The sequence below is a fragment of the Leptinotarsa decemlineata genome, unplaced genomic scaffold (genome assembly GCF_025532065.1).
Source record: "Leptinotarsa decemlineata unplaced genomic scaffold, Ldec_3_MD MMD2_tig00003736_RagTag_RagTag, whole genome shotgun sequence".
Lineage (NCBI taxonomy): Eukaryota > Metazoa > Arthropoda > Insecta > Coleoptera > Chrysomelidae > Leptinotarsa > Leptinotarsa decemlineata.
In genome coordinates this window covers 7,963,811-7,986,132 of record NW_027412593.1, presented here as the reverse complement: position 1 = coordinate 7,986,132, position 22,322 = coordinate 7,963,811, and the positions used below count along the sequence as shown (strand labels likewise).

Sequence of the window (22,322 nt, the reverse complement as noted above, 5' to 3'; positions counted from 1 at the left end):
AATATCCAGAAAATATTAACGTTTGGGCAGGAATATTGGGAAACCATATAGTAGGACCTCTATTTCTTGATCAAAATTAAACAGGGAAACTGTATTTGAATATGCTGGAAACTACATCACTGAAATCGTCGAAACAAATTTCCCAGTCGTTGGATTGGCCGTCGACATCCTACAGAATGGCCAGCACGCTCGCCAGATTTGACACTTTTGGACTTTTTTCATGGGGCTATTTGAAGCAAAAGGTGTACGATATCCAATATTGGATAGACAGCAGAGAATAATAAATATTTGTAGAGATATTGACGTTACTGTGTTCGAAAATGTTCGGCGTGAAATATCGGATGTGCTGTTCATATGTCAAGAAGTTCAAGGCAACCATTTCGAGCATCTTCTGAACTGACCGCAAGTGTATTACCTCATATTATGTAGTTAAATGTCAATGTATTCAGGCAATTATCAAAAGTTCCGCCATTTTGTGGTAGTTGAAGATATTGACATTATATTCCAGGGTTGTGAAGCATTTGTCAGGAGCTTCAAAAAGATGTGTCACAAGACCCCCCTTTCTATTCAGTTTCTTTTCTCCAGATGGCGCCCAGTCGCCATCTTGAATGTTTCATCTGTCAATTTCACTTCAAAATGCAATAATTTCATTATCCCAAATTTCAATTTTTTTAGTTGTCCCGTTCAAAAAATAAAAGGGAGGCATTAAAGAGATGCACTGTATAAAAAATAACAAAACTCAATATCCATTAAAAGTGAAGCTGTAATAAGATCCAATTTCAAACAGGAGGGTACAAAACATAACTATGATTAACACTGAAACACACAGAAACCACGTTACCAAATTATGAATAATGAATTTGTCAATTCTATTAGAATATTTATTCGTTTACTAGGATTTTTTTTATGACTTACCAGAAGATTTAGTGTTGTTAATGATTTTGAAGCTACTGCTACTGCCACTGAGAAAACCCAGAGCAGCTTATCCAAGAGGAAAACTCCAACTATCAGGTAACTTTGATGCTCTCGTATCGAAATTAATTACAATCAAAATTACAGTCCACTGATAACGCCATTTATGTACTTTCGCTATATCATTTGTATTTTTTAACGTACAGATAATAAAGAGCACATTTTTTTATGTTGGCCAATCTGTGAAATTTGTCATCAGAGTAAGTTGTAAATAATATCTGTATTTCCATTTCAGAGTTTCATTTGTTATTGAACGTCATTATCATTATATTCATTTTGTCATATCAATTAGGATTTTGTTTGCAGCACTTATAATTTCCCAAGTTGGCTACTTTATGTATTTTTCACTTTCATCAGTTGTCATTATACGTTTGATGAATTGTCACTTTTATTTGCTGTTTTAATTGTATTCATCTTAGATCAGGTAACGTTGCGAACAATTACCATGAAAATTGACATTGAGGACAAAATAAGCAGAGTTGCCAACTCAAATTATGGTCGTACTCCAAATGAAACCCTTATCCGAATAATCGAAAAAAGTTGAAAAAAGAAATATCGATATCATCAGTTCTTGGATTTACTTGATGGAAAACAAATTGGAGACAAAGAAAGTTTTGTCCTGATGACATTTCAACAAACCATGTTTTCACCAATCCCTTTACTGCCAGATTAAAGTTAATCCAGATGATTGATTGAAGCCATTACATGAAATTCAGGAAAGAAGTTTCAATTAATCAAAATCAGGCATTTTAAATAATATGAGTTTTCGTTCCAATTTCACCCAGCTTGTTTTCAGTATTTATCAATGCTCTTTATAAGTATCATTCTTTCTACAATGAAAAATGAAAGCCCAGTTTGACTTATCATATTTGGCGGTAATAACCTTATGCTACCAATGAAACAAGTGTTTGCTCACTCACAGAGTAGGTATCATTCATGCAAAAAATTGTTTTTGCTGTATACATTCTCTCTCTTTTCATTGATAAATGATTTTGTTTTCACCGTATTGTGCGCTGGTCAGGCCCTATCCCCCGAAGCCCCGATACCTTCGGGAGGGCGCGCCAGCATTATCAACCAATGACCACTCCCTACACCGTGGGGTAAGTGATCATTGGGTCCGAAAATCATGTGCCACGAGCAAGCGCAGTGAGCCAAGAATGACAGCCTTCTGCATCTGAGTCGCTAAGATTTCTGCCTCAGTGCGGCAAGCCAGTATGATTTTAAGATTAGAGAGTAGAGAGGGCATCACCAAGGACCCCAATAATCAGAAAATCTCGATATTTAATCCGTTTTTCCTCCTCTTTTCGGACGATATTCGTCTCGCCAGGAGCTGAAAACTCCATGACAAAAAACGTCTTGCTCTGGTGGTCGAGAAGGACTACATCAGGCTAATTAGCTTGTACAGTGCCATCCCCAAAGTACGCACCATATGGAATCTTTTTTATTAAGGGTTTTTCGACAAAAAGTTATTCTTGCACCAACAAAATACAGTACAACACACGTGATATACGAGGAGCCTTCAAATATTTGATTTTGTGACAAGAGTTAATTACTCTTATTATGAAAAATCTAGGGAAATGTTATTCAAGAAAGTTATTCAACATTGAAATATACATCTAGATTTGAAGTCATGGCCATCTAAGTGGGATTTTATTATTTTATCCGTTTTTTTAAATGGGGACTACGAAAAACAAATTTTTGCCAAAACGATAAATAGACAGCATCCTGTATACGACGGTTGATTTCATTTCGATGTTGTGTGATCTGATATTATTGAATATTAAGTTCTTGTTACAATACTCTATAATTTTGAGTAATTTTCGGTGTTAACAAAAAGTAAAAATAACTGCACCAAAAACTTTGAAAATTAATTAACATTTCAAAACAATTGACCGTGGTTAACACCATAGTTGTGTAATTTATAATATTACAGGCTTTTCAAATGAACCATCGTATACAGGATGATGCATATTTATCGTTTTAGCAAAAACATTTTTTCGTTGCCCCCATTTAAAAAAAAAGGGTAAAAATATAAAACTTCACTTAGATGGCCATAACTTCAAATCTGAATGTAGTTTTAAATGCTCAACAACTTTTTTCAAATAACATTTCCCGAGATTTTTCAAAATAAGAGTACTCTCTTGTCACAAAATCAAATATTTGAAGGCTTCTCGTATATTACGTGTGTTGTACTGTATTTTGTTGGTGCATGTTTAGTTTTAACGGATGCACAAACTTTAAACAGGAATAACTTTTTGTCGAAAAATCCTTAATAAAAAAGTTTCCCATACGGTGCGTACTTTGGGGATGACACTGTATGAGCCTGAGGGTGGGAAACGAATAGTTCCAATAAATTCGACACTTCTCGTTCCCCACAACGGATTCAATATCCCCGGAGCGTAGGGCAACACCAGTGTCTCGTCAATACCGTAAGAGTGCCGTAGATGGTAATATAGCACTATCAGGGCAGCGTTATGTCGGTGGATATAGGCAGAGACCGCATAAGCTGGACATGCTAATAGCAAGTGCATTAGGGTCTTGGGCGCCTCGCGGCACTTTGTGTCAGGAACTTCTATACCCATCATGCGACTGTGATAGACTGAGGTGTTGAAGACACCATCCTGGCAAGCCATGATGAAGCCCTCAGTTTCCGACTTCAGCCCACTCGACCTGAGGAAAGCGAAAGTCAAGCGCTTTGATAAGCCAAGGTCTTTAATGTTAATGAAGAAGGCCCCATGCATTGGATAATCCTTGTGTTTTCGCAGAAGTGAGGTGATCTCTGCGGCTTTTATATGAGCTTTTTCCTGAACGGGTTCCAACTCGGTGACAGAGTTGTGGTCACCTCGTTCAGTGTCGAAAACTAAACCGAGTTCATCAGCTGCTCGAGCAGCTGCCCTGAAGAGAAATGGAAATGCTCCAATTCCTGCTCTTTCATGGTCACGGACCTTGCAGAGAAGGGGTGCCGAACTCCTGACGACTTTACAAGCTATATCCAGTACTTTTCTGTCATGTAGACACTCCAAACTACACGGCCTCCCTGTTGTCGGAGGAAGTACAACCGTGGAACAAACGATTTGGGATGCAAACTCCTATAGAGATGCATCATTTTTCGGGTCTTTACGTCGAGTTGATACAGCTCCTCCCAGGTCCACTTCACTACTCCAAACGAGTAGAGTAAGATTGGAACGACAAGCATATTTGTTTCAGCAACTTTGTTCTTCCTCGACAGTTCCGATGACCAGATCTGTCGAAGTTTGTGCTTATACTTGCCGCGGAGAGAGTTCTTCACTGCTGTTACCTCTTGTGAGTGGCATTGCTCCACCCCGAGGTGAGTATACGTCTCTCCGGCATCCAGATGGCGTAGGATGCTTTCATCTACGAGCTGCACATCCTCTCCGTAGTCCCCGCATCATCCTCTTTTGAGATGGACCATTGCACATTTGTCTATCCTGAATTTCATACCGATAGCATGCGTGTACTCTTCCACCACCCTCAAGGACTGATGGAAACAAATGGGTGACCTTGTGCGTCCGGTTTCCGGAGGTGCCATATTTATACCCTTGAGTATTTCTGAGATGCAGAAGAGAGGGTGACTGAGGGAATCGCCCTGATTTACACCCCTTTTGAAAATGACCCACCCTGTTTGGACTCTGGCTTGACTAGATGTTATGGTGAAGCGAGTTCGCCAGAGTGGTATCAGTTGTTCAATGCATCTCACTATTTGTCGGGTACCGCAAGGCATCTGAGCAAATGCAAGATGAGCTCATGCGATATTGTATCGAATGCCTTACGGTAATCGATCCAGGTCATAGAGAGGTTGCGCTTATATTGTATAGAGTCCTGGGTTACACATCTATCGATGGGCAGGTTCTCTTCACATCCAGCGACTCCTCTCTTCGACCCTCTCTGCTCGTATATCCGTTCAAACACTCGATCAACTGCGGTGAGTATTCATAAGTGAGTGTGCATAAAATGACTGTAAAAAACTTATAACACGAATTAAAGCATGTTATCGGTCTGTAATTCTTAGGATTCGACGAATCTCTGCTTTTGGGGATAAGAACGGTCCGTTCTTCGACAAACCAATCCGGAATCGGCTTCTCTCCGTCCAGCCATGAGTTGAAAATTCTGGCCAGATGGCGGTGGGTGCTTGGTAGTTTTTTCCACCAATAAGTGTTCAGCCCATCTGGGCCTGGAACAGCAAAGTTCTTGGAACCCACAAGGGCTCTTCGAACATCATCGGGGGTCATCGAGTTGCGTAGTTCATTGAGCTCAGGCTGTCGAATCTCTCTGTTGAAAGCTTCGAACTGCGCTAGGGCCGGAGTGACTAAGTTGAGTGGCTGAGGGTGTTCATAGATATTCTTCTAGAAGGATTCCACGTGATCAGCGGTCGGAGGATTAACCACAACACGTGGAGGCTCTTGAAATAAGCGAGAAGGTTTCTCGCGGAACCTAAGGTTTTCCGCGATACTTCTCTCTCGCCTCACTAGTGACTTCTTAGCAGCCTTTAGCATTCGTATTCCATCACATGAGTGTGATGGATATGTCGTAGTTTTGTCCTTCAAATTGGGAAAGCTATTGGACGACGCTATACACGACGGTGTTGATTTGCCAGATGTCAGCCTCTTCTGTTAGAACACTATGAACTTCCGCATCCAAACAAACCAGTTCTTGTGTCTTCAGGGGCCTTATTCTGTGGAGTGCCCTGCGTGTTCTGTAGAACTGTCACTTCAACCACTTCTTCTACGTCTATCACATCTACGTCTACCACGTCAAAATGTAACGACCAAAACATTTTACAGTTGATAACCTCCGTAAGTGGAAAGTATGACGAAAAGATTGCTTCACTGGTATTATTTTGCACTCGTTACATCTATAGTAATTCTGCAATACTTACCAAAAAATAGTTCCTGTCAATTAGAATATCTTCAATCCCAACTTGTAACTGGCTTTCAAGCAGGTCTTTCAAGTTAAATATTGTTCGAGGAGGATCTAATAGCAAGTAAGAGACAATACTTGCTGAGTAGAATTGATAAACCAGTATACAAAGGAGGAAAACAAATACTGACAGTATTCGGCTACTGAACAGTCTTGGATAACAAGTTGCACCTACAAAAGTCAATGAATTAAAAAAAAACACTTTCTTGACAAGGAAGATGTACACAGTGGGCCAAATTGGACACTTTTGAAGGAAAACTCCTGTTTTTAAACTAGATAGATGAAAATTGAATGCTGTGTTGGGGGGGTCCAATTTTATGACAAACTCAATGGTGAAACCCACATATCGATATTAATCATCATTTCTGAGTTACAGCATGTAACTTTTTTTCTGTTAAAAGTTATTTGTTTGTAGGAAAATATTCGCAAACCATTTTTTAAATTTAAAATTTTTGTTTCAAAAACGTAGCATACTTAATGTTTTGCTAGTCATCTTTGAAATACAGAGCTTTTAGGTTTATTCATGTAGACTTTGAAACGCACACTTTGATCAAGTAGGTTTGGACAATGCGGTGATAAAACAGAAAGAAATTGTTCAGTAGTAGATATCAAATGTTGAGAAACCTTTTCACAGCAGTGATTGAAACGAACGCATAGATAATAAATGGCTGCTAACGTAAAAGAAAAAAACATGGCGATTATTTGTCGAAAATTCATAGGGTATACAGGATGTTGTTTCAAAACACACCAATCAAATGCTTTACAGGGCGTGCAGCGTTGAAGAAAAAAAAACATGGTTGCCAACGCTGAAGAAAAAAACATAGCGTCAATGTGAACAGGGTTTCTCAAAATACATTATTTTAGAGAAAAACATGACGTCAATGTGCACAAGGTGATACAGGGTATGCAGCGTTGAAGAGAAAAAAACATGACGGCTGTTTGTCAAAGAATCATAAGATATACAGGATGTTGTTTCAAAAGACTACAATCAAATGCTATGCAAGGCGTGCTGCGTTAAAGAAAAAAACATGGTTGACAACGTTAAAGAAAAAAACATGGCGTCAATGTGAACAGGGTGTCTCAAAATACATCATTTGGGAGAAAATGATGTCAATGTGTACAAGATGATACACGGTGTGCAGCGTTGAAGAAAAACACATGGCGGCTGTTTGTTGAAAAATAATAAGGTATACAGGGAGTTGTTTCAAAACACACCAATCAAATGCTATACAGGGCGTGCGGCATTAAAGAAAAAAACATGGTAACCAACGTTAAAGAAAAAAATATGGCGTCATTGTGTACAGGGTGTCCCAAAACACATCATTTATGACAAAAGCATAACGTCAATGTTTACAAGGTGTTACAAAAATACATTATTTGGGAAAAAACATGACAGTTCAACGGGGCTCTATCGTTTCAACATACAATCCCTCAATGTGTACAGTGTGTCTCAAAATACATCATTGAAGAAAAAACATGACGTCAATGTCTGCAGGAGTGGATCAAAATACATCATTCAAGGAAAAACATGACGTTAATGTGTACAAAGTTTGGCAAAAATACATTATTTGAGAAAAAACATTACAGTTCAACGGGACCCTTACGTTTTGACGTACGATCCCTCAATGTTTACAGGGTGTCTCAAAATACATCATTTAGGAAAAGAACATGACGCCAAGGTGTGGCGAAATACATCATTCAAGAAAAAACATGCCAGTTCAACGGGGCCCTAATGTTTCAACGTGCGATTCCTCAATGTGTACAGGGTGTCTCAAAATACTTCATTTAAGGAAAAATATAATCTTGCGTGTGTTATGCCATTAAGAAATATATATACATATACGTAGAAAGAGTATTAATTTATTCATTGTCATAATTAACAGTATGCGTTTTTCCGGTTATCATTTAGAGAATTGTATCATCATCATCGACGAGGAGATACATCAGCACCATTTATCGCCGGATCTTTACGATTCATCGGAAAATAAACACCTCCGTTTCATAAACATTGGGATGGAATCCGAAATGGGCAATCCGAATTCACCATAAGGGTGAATTAGGATTGCCCATTTCGAGGAGAGTCCAAATGTTCAATAAAATGGTCAGTTTCGATTTTCACTTCCAGTCATCCGATTTCTATAATTTCGACATCAAAGGATTCGTCTCAATGCCAAAAAAATACTTGAGCATTTTCCGAAGTGTAACATACATAGGAGGCTTACTTTGTTATCATTGAAGATAGGAGAAGATGCGGGTACCCAATTATCATTGTTCTCATATCATTCCAAGCACGCTCGACTCGTTATCTTCCAAACAGCGATAACACCACCGCAAACCGAGCCATACACAAGAAAAACACTGATAATCCACTTCCGCCCTGGAGTCCTCATAGATGATCTACTATCCAAATTTCATCTACACTATCTACAGTATTCAATCGACGCCAAAACTCGCACCTAAACTGCGCCATCAAAGCGTTGGAAATGTTCATTCATGCACATTTTTGGTCTAACCTGAGCAAACGCGGCACCCAACCCGCGGACAGCTTTCTCATGCCTAGGTAAATGTTGATTTATTATGTGACAAACACGTTCCTTTGACATGTTCATAACTTCTGCTATCTCTCTCACTTCAATTCGGTGGTCGTCTAGCACCATTCGGTGAACTTTGGCGATGTTTTCTTCGGTAGTTGCAGTTTTTAGACGTCCCGAACGTTCATCGTTTCCCAAGCTCTTATGGTCACGTTTAAATTCAGCTGCCCAAAATTTCACTGTGGTAAATTATGGTGCAGAGTCCCCATACACAGAATCCCACTTGTCTTTGATTTGCGTAGGCCTATTGCCTTTCAAAATCAAATATTCAATGACAACACGATACTCGATTTTGTCCATTTTCATAAAAACACTCACATCAACTTACTCAAATGATTGTTACATAACAACTGCGCGTCCAAAATGACTGAAACTTGGGTGAGTAACTGTCAACGGACGAACACTTCACTAGCTTCAATTTACGAGTGCTGCCATCTTCATTTTGAGGTCGGAAACTTTTTAGACCACCCTCGTATCGCAAGCAATTGAATATAGTGTGAAACAAGTCCCACTTTATTAGAAATGAAACTATAACGATAAATAACAGTACACATGGAACAAGAATCGTTTGCAAATGCAAACATTGGTGTGTACTCAGCGCCTCTGTGAATGAAATGCCGAAGTACGTTGGATCTTTTTATTTCTTGAAGAATCAAGAGTGCTGTAGACTGTTTTCGTGAAAATATATTGCATAGAAAGGATCCAAGTGATTACACACTACCATGGTATTTTTATGTATCTTGTGTATTAGCAACCTCTAAGTATTGAACCATTCTATACTTTTCACACTCATATTCTATCGCCAAGATATAATTAGAAATATTATTGAATCTGTATGATTTAGGAGTTGCATTTGACTTACCCTGTTGGCAAAATGCTCCTAAAGTAAACAGCACTAAAAAACTCCATGACGCATCTACTCCCAAATGTTCCTTTCTGAACTCCTTCATCTCATTCGAGAAAGCCATTTTTAAAACGATCAAAATGGCCCCTAATAGAAACATAATGGTTATCCAAACATCCTTTTCCAGAGGTCTCAAAAATATTTCGTAAGATTTCTGAGTAATCTTCGGCCTACGATATATGAAAGTTGATCTGAAAATTCATAACTTATTGTAAAATCAGTATGTAATTTTCATCTAAAAACGAGAGTGTCATCTCTCAAATACGAAAGGGCCACAGTGATGGATCCAGCCAGGGGGCTGGATGAATTTTATTGATGTTTTGTATTTCTTTCATGAAATGAACAGAATATCTTACACTGAATGCAGTAATTGAGATTTTATTTTAAACCGTTATCATGTTCACTAAACAGCTTGAATTTCATTTATTCACAGCGAAAATTTCATCTCAAGTGCACCCCCAGTCAATACATTTCTAGATCCGCTCTTGAAGAGAAACTCCCTATCCCTTGCTGATTCGCTTTTCAAAATAGGTCCACTCGTTCATAATATAAGCTTTGAAATGCCATTTCCAAAAAATGCAAATTTCAAATAGATTTTGAATGACAATCTATATAATCAATCTGAAAGTCAAAGAAAATTCCTCTGGAATAGTTTTAGCAAATGATTCAGACAGTCATAGTATATCTGATACATTGTGGTGAAGTGTTTGGAAATTATTCTATAACCTTTTGAATTTTTCCGTAATAAGGTACTCAGTTTCGAAATGAATAGAAATCCAAAATCAATTACATTTCCTATTCAATAGAAATGCAATACTCTTCTCGAGCTATTACTAACAGATTCAACACAGGGAAAAAATCCAAAATGAGCCGCTCTCCCAAACACCAGAACTCAATACTATTCTCGAAGCGCGTTTCAATAACCAAGTTGGTGTTTTGAAAATAAGAAGAAAAATCATATCCTTAAGACGCCAACTTGGTCATAGTCGTCGTTGAACTCATGCCTCTCTGCCATGCAAATGAAGAATTGGTCTTCATATTCAATGAACTACTCCTATGTTCTCTTATTCTTTGGGGAAAAGTTCTTCCCGTTTGGCCTATATAAAGTTTTGGGCAAGATACACACGGCAAGTTTTATCTGTATTTTTTCAATTGATGATTATGATGATATAGACAAATTTATAGAAAACAATACAGAAAATAATTCAGTATCGGTTAGAGATTAGAATTCAAGCAAAGTTATCAACAACAATAAATCTCCAGTATCGGATGGAGAGGAGCGTATACGTTGACTTATGGTTCTTGCCCAAATATTCATATTGGTCAAACGGGGAGAACTTTGTTCCAAAGAATAAAAGATCATATCTGTGATTTCTTTTGGAATGCTCAGAAATCAATGAATTTGAGAATTTGAAAAATTTACTGAATGGCCGTATAAAATTGGATTCTTCTCATCTGTTTATTCTGTTTCTAATGTAAAAATTTCACCAACTCATTTAATGAATTGAATGTTGAAATTTCCAGGTGAATTTCGAACTCTGGTGGAATTATCAGTTATTAAGTTATTAAAGTAGAAGGTTATTTGATTGTGGTTTTATGAACTGTTCAGTGAAAATGTAACGATGAAGTGTTACTTGAATAGTTATAATAATTATTAATGAGCGACAACATGTATCAATTCATTTCTTGAATTTTTCGTAAAGCATATTCTTGAATATCAATGTTATATGTCTTCCAAACTAGTGAACTGATTTCCAAAAGTGAAGCATCAGTTTTTTTTATCTCCTGAAGACGCCAACTTGGTTTGTGAAATGCGCATCGAAAAAAGTATTGCATTACCGGTGTCTGGGGGAAGTGCCTGTTTCGGATTTGATTAGTATTTGGAATCTTTTTTCGAATCAACCCCATTCTTATTTTCTAACTGTTGAAAGATGATTTCTCGTCGAAGGTTGCAGTGATTCTTAAATGAAAACTTGTTCTCTTCACAGAGTTTTACCAAATTTTTGGGTTATTGAAAAAAGTTAGTGGTACCGTTTGATGTTCCACCTTGTATAAATACCATGCTGCAACAATGTACACATGAATTCAACTTGTGAAAAACGGTGGATTCTAGGAAAAAATCAAACTTTTTTGTAAAGAATTCCTAAACAATCAAAAATGATTGTTTATTCCATCTTATTCTCAAGTCTTAAGAAGTATCATGTCTTGAGAATGACTTAATAAACCAAAACCGGTCGTAACAAATGAAAAGTTTAGTAAAAATCAGACAAAATTTAATTTCTTCTTCCTATAATCTAGTCTTTCTCAAAGAGGGCGATAACGCGCTGGAGTCCTATAGGGGGCAGTAAAGGGCACAGAGAAAATTGGGGAGCGTTCAAGCAGTTTAGGGGGGCGATGGCTAATTTAAAAATGTTTTTTTGCTTTTAACACAAACTTTACCGCTCCTTCGCGCTTAACGCACGTTTCCTCGTGTAACATCATCCAGCGGACTGGACAGTTACTATTTCCTGTCCGATAGTTGTCAAACTGTACAATAGATGACGGTTAGCTTCAATGCGAAGCAAGAAGTTTCTGTCTCCATTCTCGAAAGTGCTAGACCCGCCCGCTGCCTCATATAAAAGCGCGCGCACGCCATCCAGCCAGTAATGTCATTCGACGACATTAAGAAAAGAAGTGAATTTAGTTAGCGAGTAGCTAGGTAAAGTGCTGTACATGCGGTGGTGAATAGTGTAAGTTGTGTCATTAGTAAGTTTTTAATACTCGATTATTTTGAAGACAAAATTGTGGCGGAAGCAAAAAAGAAGAAACGGCAGTATAGCGCGGAATACAGTGTGGTCCAACGAAAACTTAACACCTCGATTTTCCGGCGTTAACATGAAAATGTGGAAAATCGCTCGAACCCGTCAATTGCTGATTCGAGGGGGAACAACTTTTCCGCTGTTTTCATCCCCGTGACTTCAACCCCCTAACGGGGGTGAGCACAACCCCTTGATTTTGAATAGGGATGAGGGGTGTTGAGATACCTCATTTTGAAGATCTTATCGTGTACTATCTGCCCGTAAAATTTCACTTCAAAATATCCATCGATAATGAAATAACAGCGAAAATAGTGAAAGAGGCAATATGGAATTTATCTCGAGAATATTATTCGTATCCGACGCATTTCAAAGGTATTGAGTGGTTAATTTTTTGTCCAAAAAAGTAGACGGACCTTGTTTTTGTACCTTAGTCTATCGTGAATTGTTAAGAACGGTACAAGTGTGTACAAGCGATTGTAAATTTGTAGTGGAATTAAAATGGTGTATTCCGTAGAAGAAAGGGTGGAAATGATAAAATTATTTTTCCGAAATAACGACTCTGCGCGCACAACAGCGGCTTTATTTAACGAACGACATCCTGGAAAAAATGTATCCGCTGCTTACGTTGTGCAACTGGTTGCCAAATTTGACGCTACTGGGTCAGTTGGAAACAAAAAGAGGGTGCATGAAAGAGACGAAGCGAGGGACGTGGCTGTCTTAGGTCATATAGCAATGGATCCGACCGTTAGTACTAGGAAATTGTCCGAGGTATCTGGTGTTTCACGCACAACAATCATGAGAATCCTGAAACAACATAAATTCCATCCGTATAAGATACGATTGGTTCAGGAACTGAATGAGGATGATCTCGATCGCCGACTCCAGTTCTGTGAAATGATCAGTGAAATAATTAACTGCAATCAAAACTACATGTTCGATATCTGTTTTTCGGACGAGTGTTCATTTTACCTTAACGGCATTGTAAACCGGCATAACTGTCGGTATTGGTCAGATGAAAATCCACGATTATTTCGTGAGGTGTATACACAGCGCCCCCAAAAATTAAATGTTTGGGCGGGTATTTATGGAAATCACATAATCGGCCCTTTTTTTCTACCCGGTAATCTCACAGGCCAACTTTATCTCGATCTATTGGAGAACGCTATTTATCCAGCCCTCGTGCAAGTATTGGAGAATGCAGAAGACCATCAAACGATCATTTTCCAACAAGATGGCGCACCACCTCACTTTGTTCAACCGGTGCGTCAGTTTTTAGATGACAATTTTCCTCACGCCTGGATTGGAAGAAGGGGACATATTGAGTGGCCACCCAGATCACCGGATCTGGCTCCACTGGACTTTTTTCTATGGGGTCACCTGAAATCCAAGATTTACGCTACCCAGCCTGAGTCACTGGATGATTTGCGAACTCGGATCATTAATGAATGCCGTCAAATTACACCAGACATCTTGAGTAATGTACGTGAACGTTTTCAGCAAAACTTATATTACTGCATGGAAGTGGATGGTGCCCATTTCGAACATTTAATAAAGTAATCACAAAAGTACGTACTCTTCCACTCTTTTACCTGTCATGTCGTTATCGATGGATATTTTGGAGCGAAATTTTACGGTCAGATAGTACACGATAAGATCTTCAAAATGAGGTATCTCAACACCCCTCATCCCTATTCAAAATCAAGGGGTTGTGCTCACCCCCGTTAGGGGGTTGAAGTCACGGGGATGAAAACAGTGGAACAGTTGTTCCCCCTCGAATCAGAAATTGACGGGTTCGAGCGATTTTCCACATTTTCATGTTAACGCCGGAAACTCGAGGTGTTAAGTTTTCGTTGGACCACACTGTATATAAAATATATGGATTTATTGAAAATCCCACAAATCCATCTTCGCCTGTGCCTTCTTTGCCAAAAAACATTTTCGAATGAAGCGATGAAACCCTCAAGGCTACAAGATCATTTGAATAAAATGCATTCAGTTAAAAAAGACAAAATTGTGACTTATTTTCAAGAACTGATAAAGAAACACTCAGCTCAGCCAACTGTGTCAAAACTTTTTTCAGCGGCTTCTAAGCAATACGACGACGGACTCCGAGCTTCCTGCAATATCTCTTTGCTAATTGCTCAAACAAGTAAACCTCACACTATTGGAGAGGGCTTAATTTTACCGGCAATAAAAGAAGTCATAACTACTGTGCTGCATAAACCAGCAGCAGATATTATCCAAAAAATTCCTTCGAGTAATAGTTCCGTGCAAAGACGAATTGATGAGATGGCTGAAAACATTGAAGAGCCATTGTGCAATCATCTGAGTACTTCTAGATTATCAATTCAGTTAGATAAGTCCACTTTACCAACCAATGAAGCATTGTTGTTGGCATACGTGAGGTTTATTAAAAATGAGAAAATATATCAAGAACTACTATTTCACAGAAATTTAGAGACGGACACAAAAGGAAAAACCATATGTAATACACTGGAAAAATTTTGTAATGAGAAAGAAATTCCACTGAAGAATATTATATCAGCTGCTACGGAAGGCGCTCCGGCTATGACAGGACTTCACAAAGGCTTCATAGCGTACTTCAAAAATAAAATTCCAGATGTGCTCGCTGTACATTGCGTCATTCATAAGCAACATTTGGTTGCGAAAAATTTGAGTGAGCGCCTCTCTCAATCACTGCAATATATCATCAAATCAGTCAATAAAATCCGAAACAGCTCTTTTAATCACAGATTATTTAATCAGCTTTGTGTTGCTAATGATGAAGATTTCAACCGATTGCTATTTCACACAGAAGTGCATTGGTTTTCAAGAGGTAACTGTCTGATTCGATTTTACAATCTATTTGACTCTGTAATAGAGTTCTTGGAAAACAAAGACAAAGAATTGCATGACAACTTCATCACTTCAAAGAATGATATTGCGTACTTGACAGACCTGTATAAATTATTTGATGATGTCAATCTCCAACTTCAAGGTGACGACTTGAATTTGATTGAAACAAAAAATGTCATTGCTGCTTTTGTAGCCCAATTGCTCTTATACAAGAATAATATCGGCAGACGTGAGTTTCGCAATTTCTCTAATTTGTCAGCAGTATCCTTCAACAACGACGACTTGCTTGTCTACTGCCAACATTTGGAGAACCACCACAGTGATTTCGCAGAACGATTTCGGGACATTTCAAAATTGGAAATACCGGACTGGGTGTTGGATCCTTTTCCAAATGTCAACACAGCAGGATCACCCCAGCTGGAAGAATAACTCATAGAACTGATAACGAACGAGAAAATAAAAATAAAATTCAAAAATGGATACAAAGAATTTTGGCTACAAAAGCCAATCCCGCAATTGTACCCTAGATTGTGGTCCATAGTTCAACGATGATAGCATTCTTATCATCGTATTTGTGTAAACGTGGATTTAGTGCTGTGGCAACGTTGCTAACTAAAAAAAATCGGTTGCAGATTACCGAACGCGATAACTTACGCCTGTTTTTGAGTAAATTCGAGCCTGATATTAACAAACTTGTTAAAAATCATCAAATTCATTCTTCACATAAGATTAGTTTTAAAATTCAAATTGAAATGTTTGTTTCAATAACACGAATAAAAGTTTTCCTAATATTACAAAATGGTGTTTCACATTATTCTTATTTTCACATGACACACATAACTTAATTATTGAAATAATGACTGCGATTGTGATTCTTAAGATGAAGTAAAGTAAAAAAAATTGGGGGAGCGCTAGAAAATAATTAATTCTCGAAGTAGACAAAATAAGTTTGAGAACCTCTGCTACAATCAATATGAATTTCCACAAAGTGAATAGGTCATCGATCGAACAAGAATGATCAAAATGATTCACTGGACTGATATATTGATTAAGAATATTTCTTTTGATTCGGGTAAAAACTAGTGGTTAGTTCCCGCTCAGGAGCGTAACTACGAGGTGGTCTGTGAAAGAGTGGTTTCTCATATAATCAAGATTGAACTTCCTTACAGTCTTTTTATTCTTCGATTATTATGAGTTGTATAAGATTTTTTATAAATGCTCACCTCAAAATCCAGTTTCCATAACTATAATCCACATAAGGCATTCTATCTAATTTGAATAAAAGGGGAGAACTACCAAAATCCACCAACCTCCTTTCAAGCAAGCTCACCAATCCGTCAAACCGACCATTATCTTGGATATAACCCCATGAGTTTGTGATTTGCATTTCTAAGCTGAAACCAATTTGATCATCAACATAGTTAAGAAGGCCAAACAATAATGAATTAATTATAATCACATATCTCGGCTACTCCATTTGTAGGTTATGTTATGTACATATACGGTCAATTTTGTCCAACTTGCGTACATGGATTAAGTCATCCCTTAAGTCACGTAAAAGAATTGCAAAACATAGTTCCACCTAAAATGGGGTTTATTGCATTATTTTCAGAAAGATACAATGATTTATGAAATGTAATACTTCAGTTTATAAAAGAGGAATAATAATTTATATTGATCAAAGAATATGAACTTTCACGGCCAAGTATAACTGTGAGAAAGCTATTTTCCGGGTGTTTTGGCCGCGGTCTGTGGGTTTTTATGCCTATCGTTTCGTCTAATACTGCGGTAGGCAACCAAAAACGGTCGCAGTGTGGTAACTACGATGCTCCCCCCATGCCTCCCCCCTGAAATAGAATATTCCCCACGCGGTTACTTTGTGCAGAAGCTAGAATCTCGTCCATCCACCCCCGCTCATCCCTGAGTGGATCTCAACCTGCTGATGGGCACTTCAGCGATCGAAAGTCAGCCTTTAGGTGTTTTTACTCTCGTAATCTGTTCATTTTATTTTTCGTGACTTTACTGTGTACCTACTAATGATTGCATGGGGGTCCCCTTAACCTTACCGGAGACAAGTGTTTTTTGGTCGCGAACTATGTTAGTGTGTGTGTATCTATAAGAAAGTGGGTATTAGAAATCTGTATATACATTTTTATACTTACCGGAGCCGCCTGACAGCGACTCTCGAAGGTGGTCGTTGGTTCTGCTTCGTGGGCCTCATGTGTTCATCCCCTTCGCGAAATCTGGAGTCATCCCTGTTGAACGCTTCATGTAAGTCACGCAGCGCTGGACAGGCGTGTGTTCGTATTCTTTCGAATACGTTTTCGGTGTGCTTTCTCATGTATGCGTCTACGTAGTGGATGTAGAGGTCCAGGTCCCGGTAGATGAATCTGTTAGGAGCGTTTACGGCAGCTCGTAAGCAAACGTTCATGAATACTGCGTCTGTATGTCACTGCGCACTGGCCCCAGGCAGTGGAGGCATACAGAATGATGGAAAGTTGTACGTTCTTGATGAGAAGCAGTTTTACATGGAGACCCATGTTACTCCTGCGGTCTATGATTGAATTGTTGTGGCTAGTGGATCTCGCCAGTAGAGCTGTGTCGTCCGCGTAGAGTGCCAACTTTTTGAAGTTGTTCTCTGGTTTGGGCACGTCTGCTGTATATACCGATTAGAGGTGTGGGGAAAGAACTGCACCTTGTGGGACTCTTGCTTCCAGAAGTCGCATGGTAGAGAGTTCGTGTCCTACTCTGCAACGGCATCGTCGGTCTGCTAGAAAAGATTTGATTAGTCTCACCATTTGTTTCGAATAGCTAAAATTGCTCATTCTGGCTAGAAGTCCGTAACTACGATGCTGGTATTTCTGGTTTTATAGTATCATTAGTGGGCGTGGCTTGGTTTTTCCTAATTGGATTACCTGACCTTGTTTGTGTATGTGTAAGGACAGGTAGCCAGATTTAATTGATGTTCATTATCTCTTCTTTGACATTGAAAGTATCTGTGTTTTCGAATCTCTATACTTTTGGATAGTAATTTTTGAGTATTACTGTATCTTCTAATGAGATAATGTGAGTGCCTTCTTTGTTGAGAGCAAGTTCGGCTATAGCTGATTTGTTGGTTTGTCCAAGTCGACAATTTCTTTTGTGTTCAGAGAGACAGGTACCAACATAGTCTAAAAACACTTCATTGTGTGATTTTCACTAGACAGTTTTACAAAAACGCAACACGTGTTTCGCAATACAATGGCTTCCTCGTTCGGGTTTGATTAAGACACGCCCGAGGAAATGTTTGACTTCGACTTTATTCATCTTTGTAAAGTACAGCAAAAGATACAATATATACAGGAGTGATGAATAAATCACAATACCACTGAGGAGTATACCTCTGTATGTGGTTGAAATAAAAAATACATAGGTAAAAAATACAAAATACAATTAAACAAAAAATTTTAATTTACATACACAATAAGATTAGTTTCACGAACACATAATATTAAATAATGTTATGGTAATAAAATTTTCAGCTAATCAGTTAGATAAAAAATAATGTATAAATAATGTCATTGTATAAAACATTGCATAAAACATTTCTAAAAGTAGGTATATACAGCAAGAAAATAACATATTGATTTGTAGAAAGAATCAGATGTGTTTTCTACAATGGCAATTTGATTTTCAATTACGAACATAGTTATATTTTGCAGTATCTGTAAACACAGACGGTCTTCCACGGCTCCTCTTTGCACAGTTTTTTTTTCAGAAAAGAAGTGAAGCAGATACCAATATAAAACTTACCATGGTCAGTATTATTGAGTCTCAATGAGTTTATGGATTTGTTTTCTATCAATTGTTCTTAGGAAATTTATAAGTTCTATTTTGAATTGTTTTAACACCGTTATTGTTTTCAAGATTCCCGGAATGAAATTGTAAATTTTGGGAGCTTAGTAATGATAACCTTTTTGTCCTATTGCTTTATTCATTCGTGGAACGATGTACTTATTTTTTTGTCTTGTAGAATGGGAGTGAGTCGTCACATTCGTTTCGATTCCATTAATGTGATGTCTAATACATACTTGTTTGAGATAAAGCTGTCTAATATCTAGCATTTTTGTTTCTGAGTAGAGAAAGTCACTTGAGTATCTTGGTCCTTTATCACAAATCATTCGGAGAAATTTTCTTTCAGACACTTCAAGTATATCAAGGTAAGTTCGCGATACACCCCCACCCATCCGATTATTCCATAATTCAAGTGCGTTTCCACCAAACTTTGGTAGACAATTATTTTTTGTTTGTAATCAAGGTACGATTTGATTTGTTTGAATCGAAATAGAATACAACGCAACTTTTTAGCAAGATATGAGATATCTTGCTAAAAGGTGTGGGTCAAGGATTATTCCCAGATATTTTAGTTTGTGGTCAGGTCGAATCGAAAGATCTTGCTGTATTTTCAAGATATAATTGGGCAGAGATGCTTCTCGACTACTGAATGGTAAGTAAAACGTTTTTTTCAAAATTTATGGACAAAAGTCTACTATCGTGTCAATCTTTTAAATTATTCAAGTCATTTTCAGTTTTTGTTTTCAGGTCATGCCAGTTGTCAGCAGTATATATAATGACTGTGTCATCTGCAAAGCTGAGTATTTTCCCTTCTTTTTCTTGCAAAAATAGATTATTTGAATATATCGAGAATAATAAGGGTCCCATTACTGTTCCTTGAGGGACTCCACAGGTAATTATTCTTTCTGAGCTTATATCGCTTTCAATTCTAACTTTTTGTTTTCTATTAGTTAAGTAGCTTTCGAGTAAATTATATGCCATTCCCCTTACACCGATTTTATGTAATGTTTCAAGTAGTATATGATGGTCAACTGTATCGAAAGCTTTCCTCAGATCGAAAAAAACTCCTATTACTGGTAAGTCATTATCTACACATTCATAAATGATGTTTGTCAGCTTCAGGATGGCATCTTGTGTGGATTTTTTCTCTCTGAAGCCAAATTGGGATGATGATAGAAGATTATATTTGTTTAAAAAACTATTGAGTCGGATTTTCATTATTTTTCTATTATTTTGGTCAAAGATGTAATGAGAGATATTGGTCTGTAGTTCGTGATTTTTTGTTTGTCTCCACTTTTGTGTATTGGAGTAACAATTGATATTTTGAAAGCTTCAAGAAAATAGCCTAATTCGAATGATTTATTTATGATGCTTGTTAGTGGTTTGCTTATGTATTTTGAGAGTAACTTTAATGTTTCCCTTTTATCCCATCATATCCAGGTGCTTTTTTATTTTTCAATTGATGAATGATAGTTTCGACTTCTTTTTCACTTGTTGGCTCAAAAAATATGGAATTTACTGTTATGTTTTTTTTACTTCTATAGTTTCGCTTTTTAATAATTATTTTTGATAAATTCTCTCCTACGCCTACAAAAAAATCGTTGAATAATTCAGCTTTGAATTTAGTTTCCGTAATCAAATCGCCGTCTTCATTTTCAATTTCACCTATTTTTCTGCAATTTGGTATTTTTAGAATTTCGTTAACTGTATTCCAAAGTCTAGTAGAGGCATTATTTTCTTCTTCTACGCGTTTTTTAAAATATTTTATTTTCGCTTGATTAATTGATTGTTCAACATTTTTCTTAATCTCCATGTATTCATTTTTCAAAATTTCGTTGTTTGGATCAAGTTTCCATTTGCGGTACATATTATTCTTTTTATTAACAATTATGATGAGTGATTTTGTCATCCATTTTTTTCTTTTTCGGTCTTTATTTTTCAATCTAATATATATTTTTGACTTTTCAATACATTCCCACAAAATATTGATGAATTCATTTGTTACAGAGTCAAGATCAGGATGCTGTGAAAATATTTTCTCCCAATCGACATTCTGGATTGACTCGATCAACTTATCCTCGTCAAGTTTTTCAAAGTATTTTTTGTTGTTGTGATTTGTATTATTAATTTTACTTGAAATTATAATTTGTAAAAAAGTTGTGTGATGATCTGTTATGGCTGAATCTATTGTAATAGGCAGTATTGTTTCATAGTTGTTATTTTTACAATAAATGAAAATATGATCCAGACACGATTCTGAGTTATTTTTACTTCTTGTTGGAGTGTTGATTGTTGACTGGTAACCATACTCACTTAACATATCCAAATAATTTTTTGAGGCTTCATTTTCAGTTAATAAGTCTATGTTGATGTCCCCCAAAAATAGATTATAATCGGAAGGATCATTATCTCCACTCAGTATATCATTCATCTGATTTAAAAAACTGTCAATGTCGTTTGTAGGGGATCTATAAAAAGCATATAAACATATAGTACTATTTTCATATTTTATTTTTACTTTTATCAGACTGCTACCGCAAAGTTCAATGAGGGTATGAGACAAGTACATTTCATTCTTTATAAAAACAATGACACCGTCATTCTGATTGTAACAACCATTACTGTAGAGTAGACAGTGGTATAACCCGTAATATCGAATAATGAGGGGTCTGGAATATGCCAAGTTTCTGTGAAAACAATACAGTCCATTTGAGTGGATAAATCATCAATGAAAACCATGAACTCGTCGTAGTGTTTACCTATACTGCATATATTGTTATGTATTATTTTAAAATTTTCCAAATTTCGATTTATATGGATAATTTCTTTCAATTCGTGCGAGTTATTCAAAGGGTAGGTTGTTAGTTTTTCAATACAAAAATTTTTAATCTAGGGGTCCATAAGTAATGTTTATAATGAAGTTTCTAATGAATATGTGTACAGCGAATTCTCTTTGGCTGTACACATTTCCTTTGAAGGCATTTTTCAGGTGATTAAGTTCCTCAGGGAGACTCTCAAGTTCACAAATCCGTCATGCTCTCTCAACCAACATTTTAATTACCCCTCTCTTTTATTGTGGCTGGTGTTTTTGTTCAGGTACCTGTCTGTATGTGTATGTGTTAGTTTCCTGTACACTCTGTGGCCCAATGTACAACCTTCACGTCTGTTCACGAGGGCATCCGAGAAAGCTAGAGTCCCTTGGGTTTCTCGTTTCATTGTGAATTGGATTTATGGGTCGAGAGAGTTGGGAGAGGAAGTTAAATTGTTTTAAATGCATACATAGGTTGATTAGAAGGTAGTTGAGTAGTTATTTTTACATTATTCACATTTTTTTCTACAAGTGTTGGAATGAAAGTTTAATTTTTGCTAAACTGACTTAACGGCATAAGCTAGACAAGTTAGGCATTTTCAATATCTAATGTTTCTGTA

The 22,322-nt window shown here is 37.2% G+C and overlaps 1 protein-coding gene and 1 long non-coding RNA gene across 2 annotated transcripts in view; one reads left to right on the top strand and one right to left on the bottom strand.

Annotated features, from left to right (window-relative positions):
• Nucleotides 1–22,322, bottom strand: part of LOC111508892 (ionotropic receptor 75a) — a 34,338-nt gene that overhangs the window by 5,759 nt on the left and 6,257 nt on the right. The window contains exons 4-6 of the mRNA XM_074178389.1: nt 16,283–16,453; nt 9,364–9,596; nt 5,870–6,081 (exon numbers count right to left, since the gene is read on the bottom strand). Of these exons, the coding sequence (XP_074034490.1) occupies nt 5,870–6,081; nt 9,364–9,596; nt 16,283–16,453 (616 nt within the window). The remainder of the gene's footprint in view (nt 1–5,869; nt 6,082–9,363; nt 9,597–16,282; nt 16,454–22,322) is intronic.
• Nucleotides 18,660–21,260, top strand: LOC141483622 (uncharacterized). The gene is made up of 3 exons (XR_012466195.1): nt 18,660–19,545; nt 19,641–19,785; nt 20,901–21,260. It is a non-coding gene; the product is annotated as an uncharacterized lncRNA (long non-coding RNA).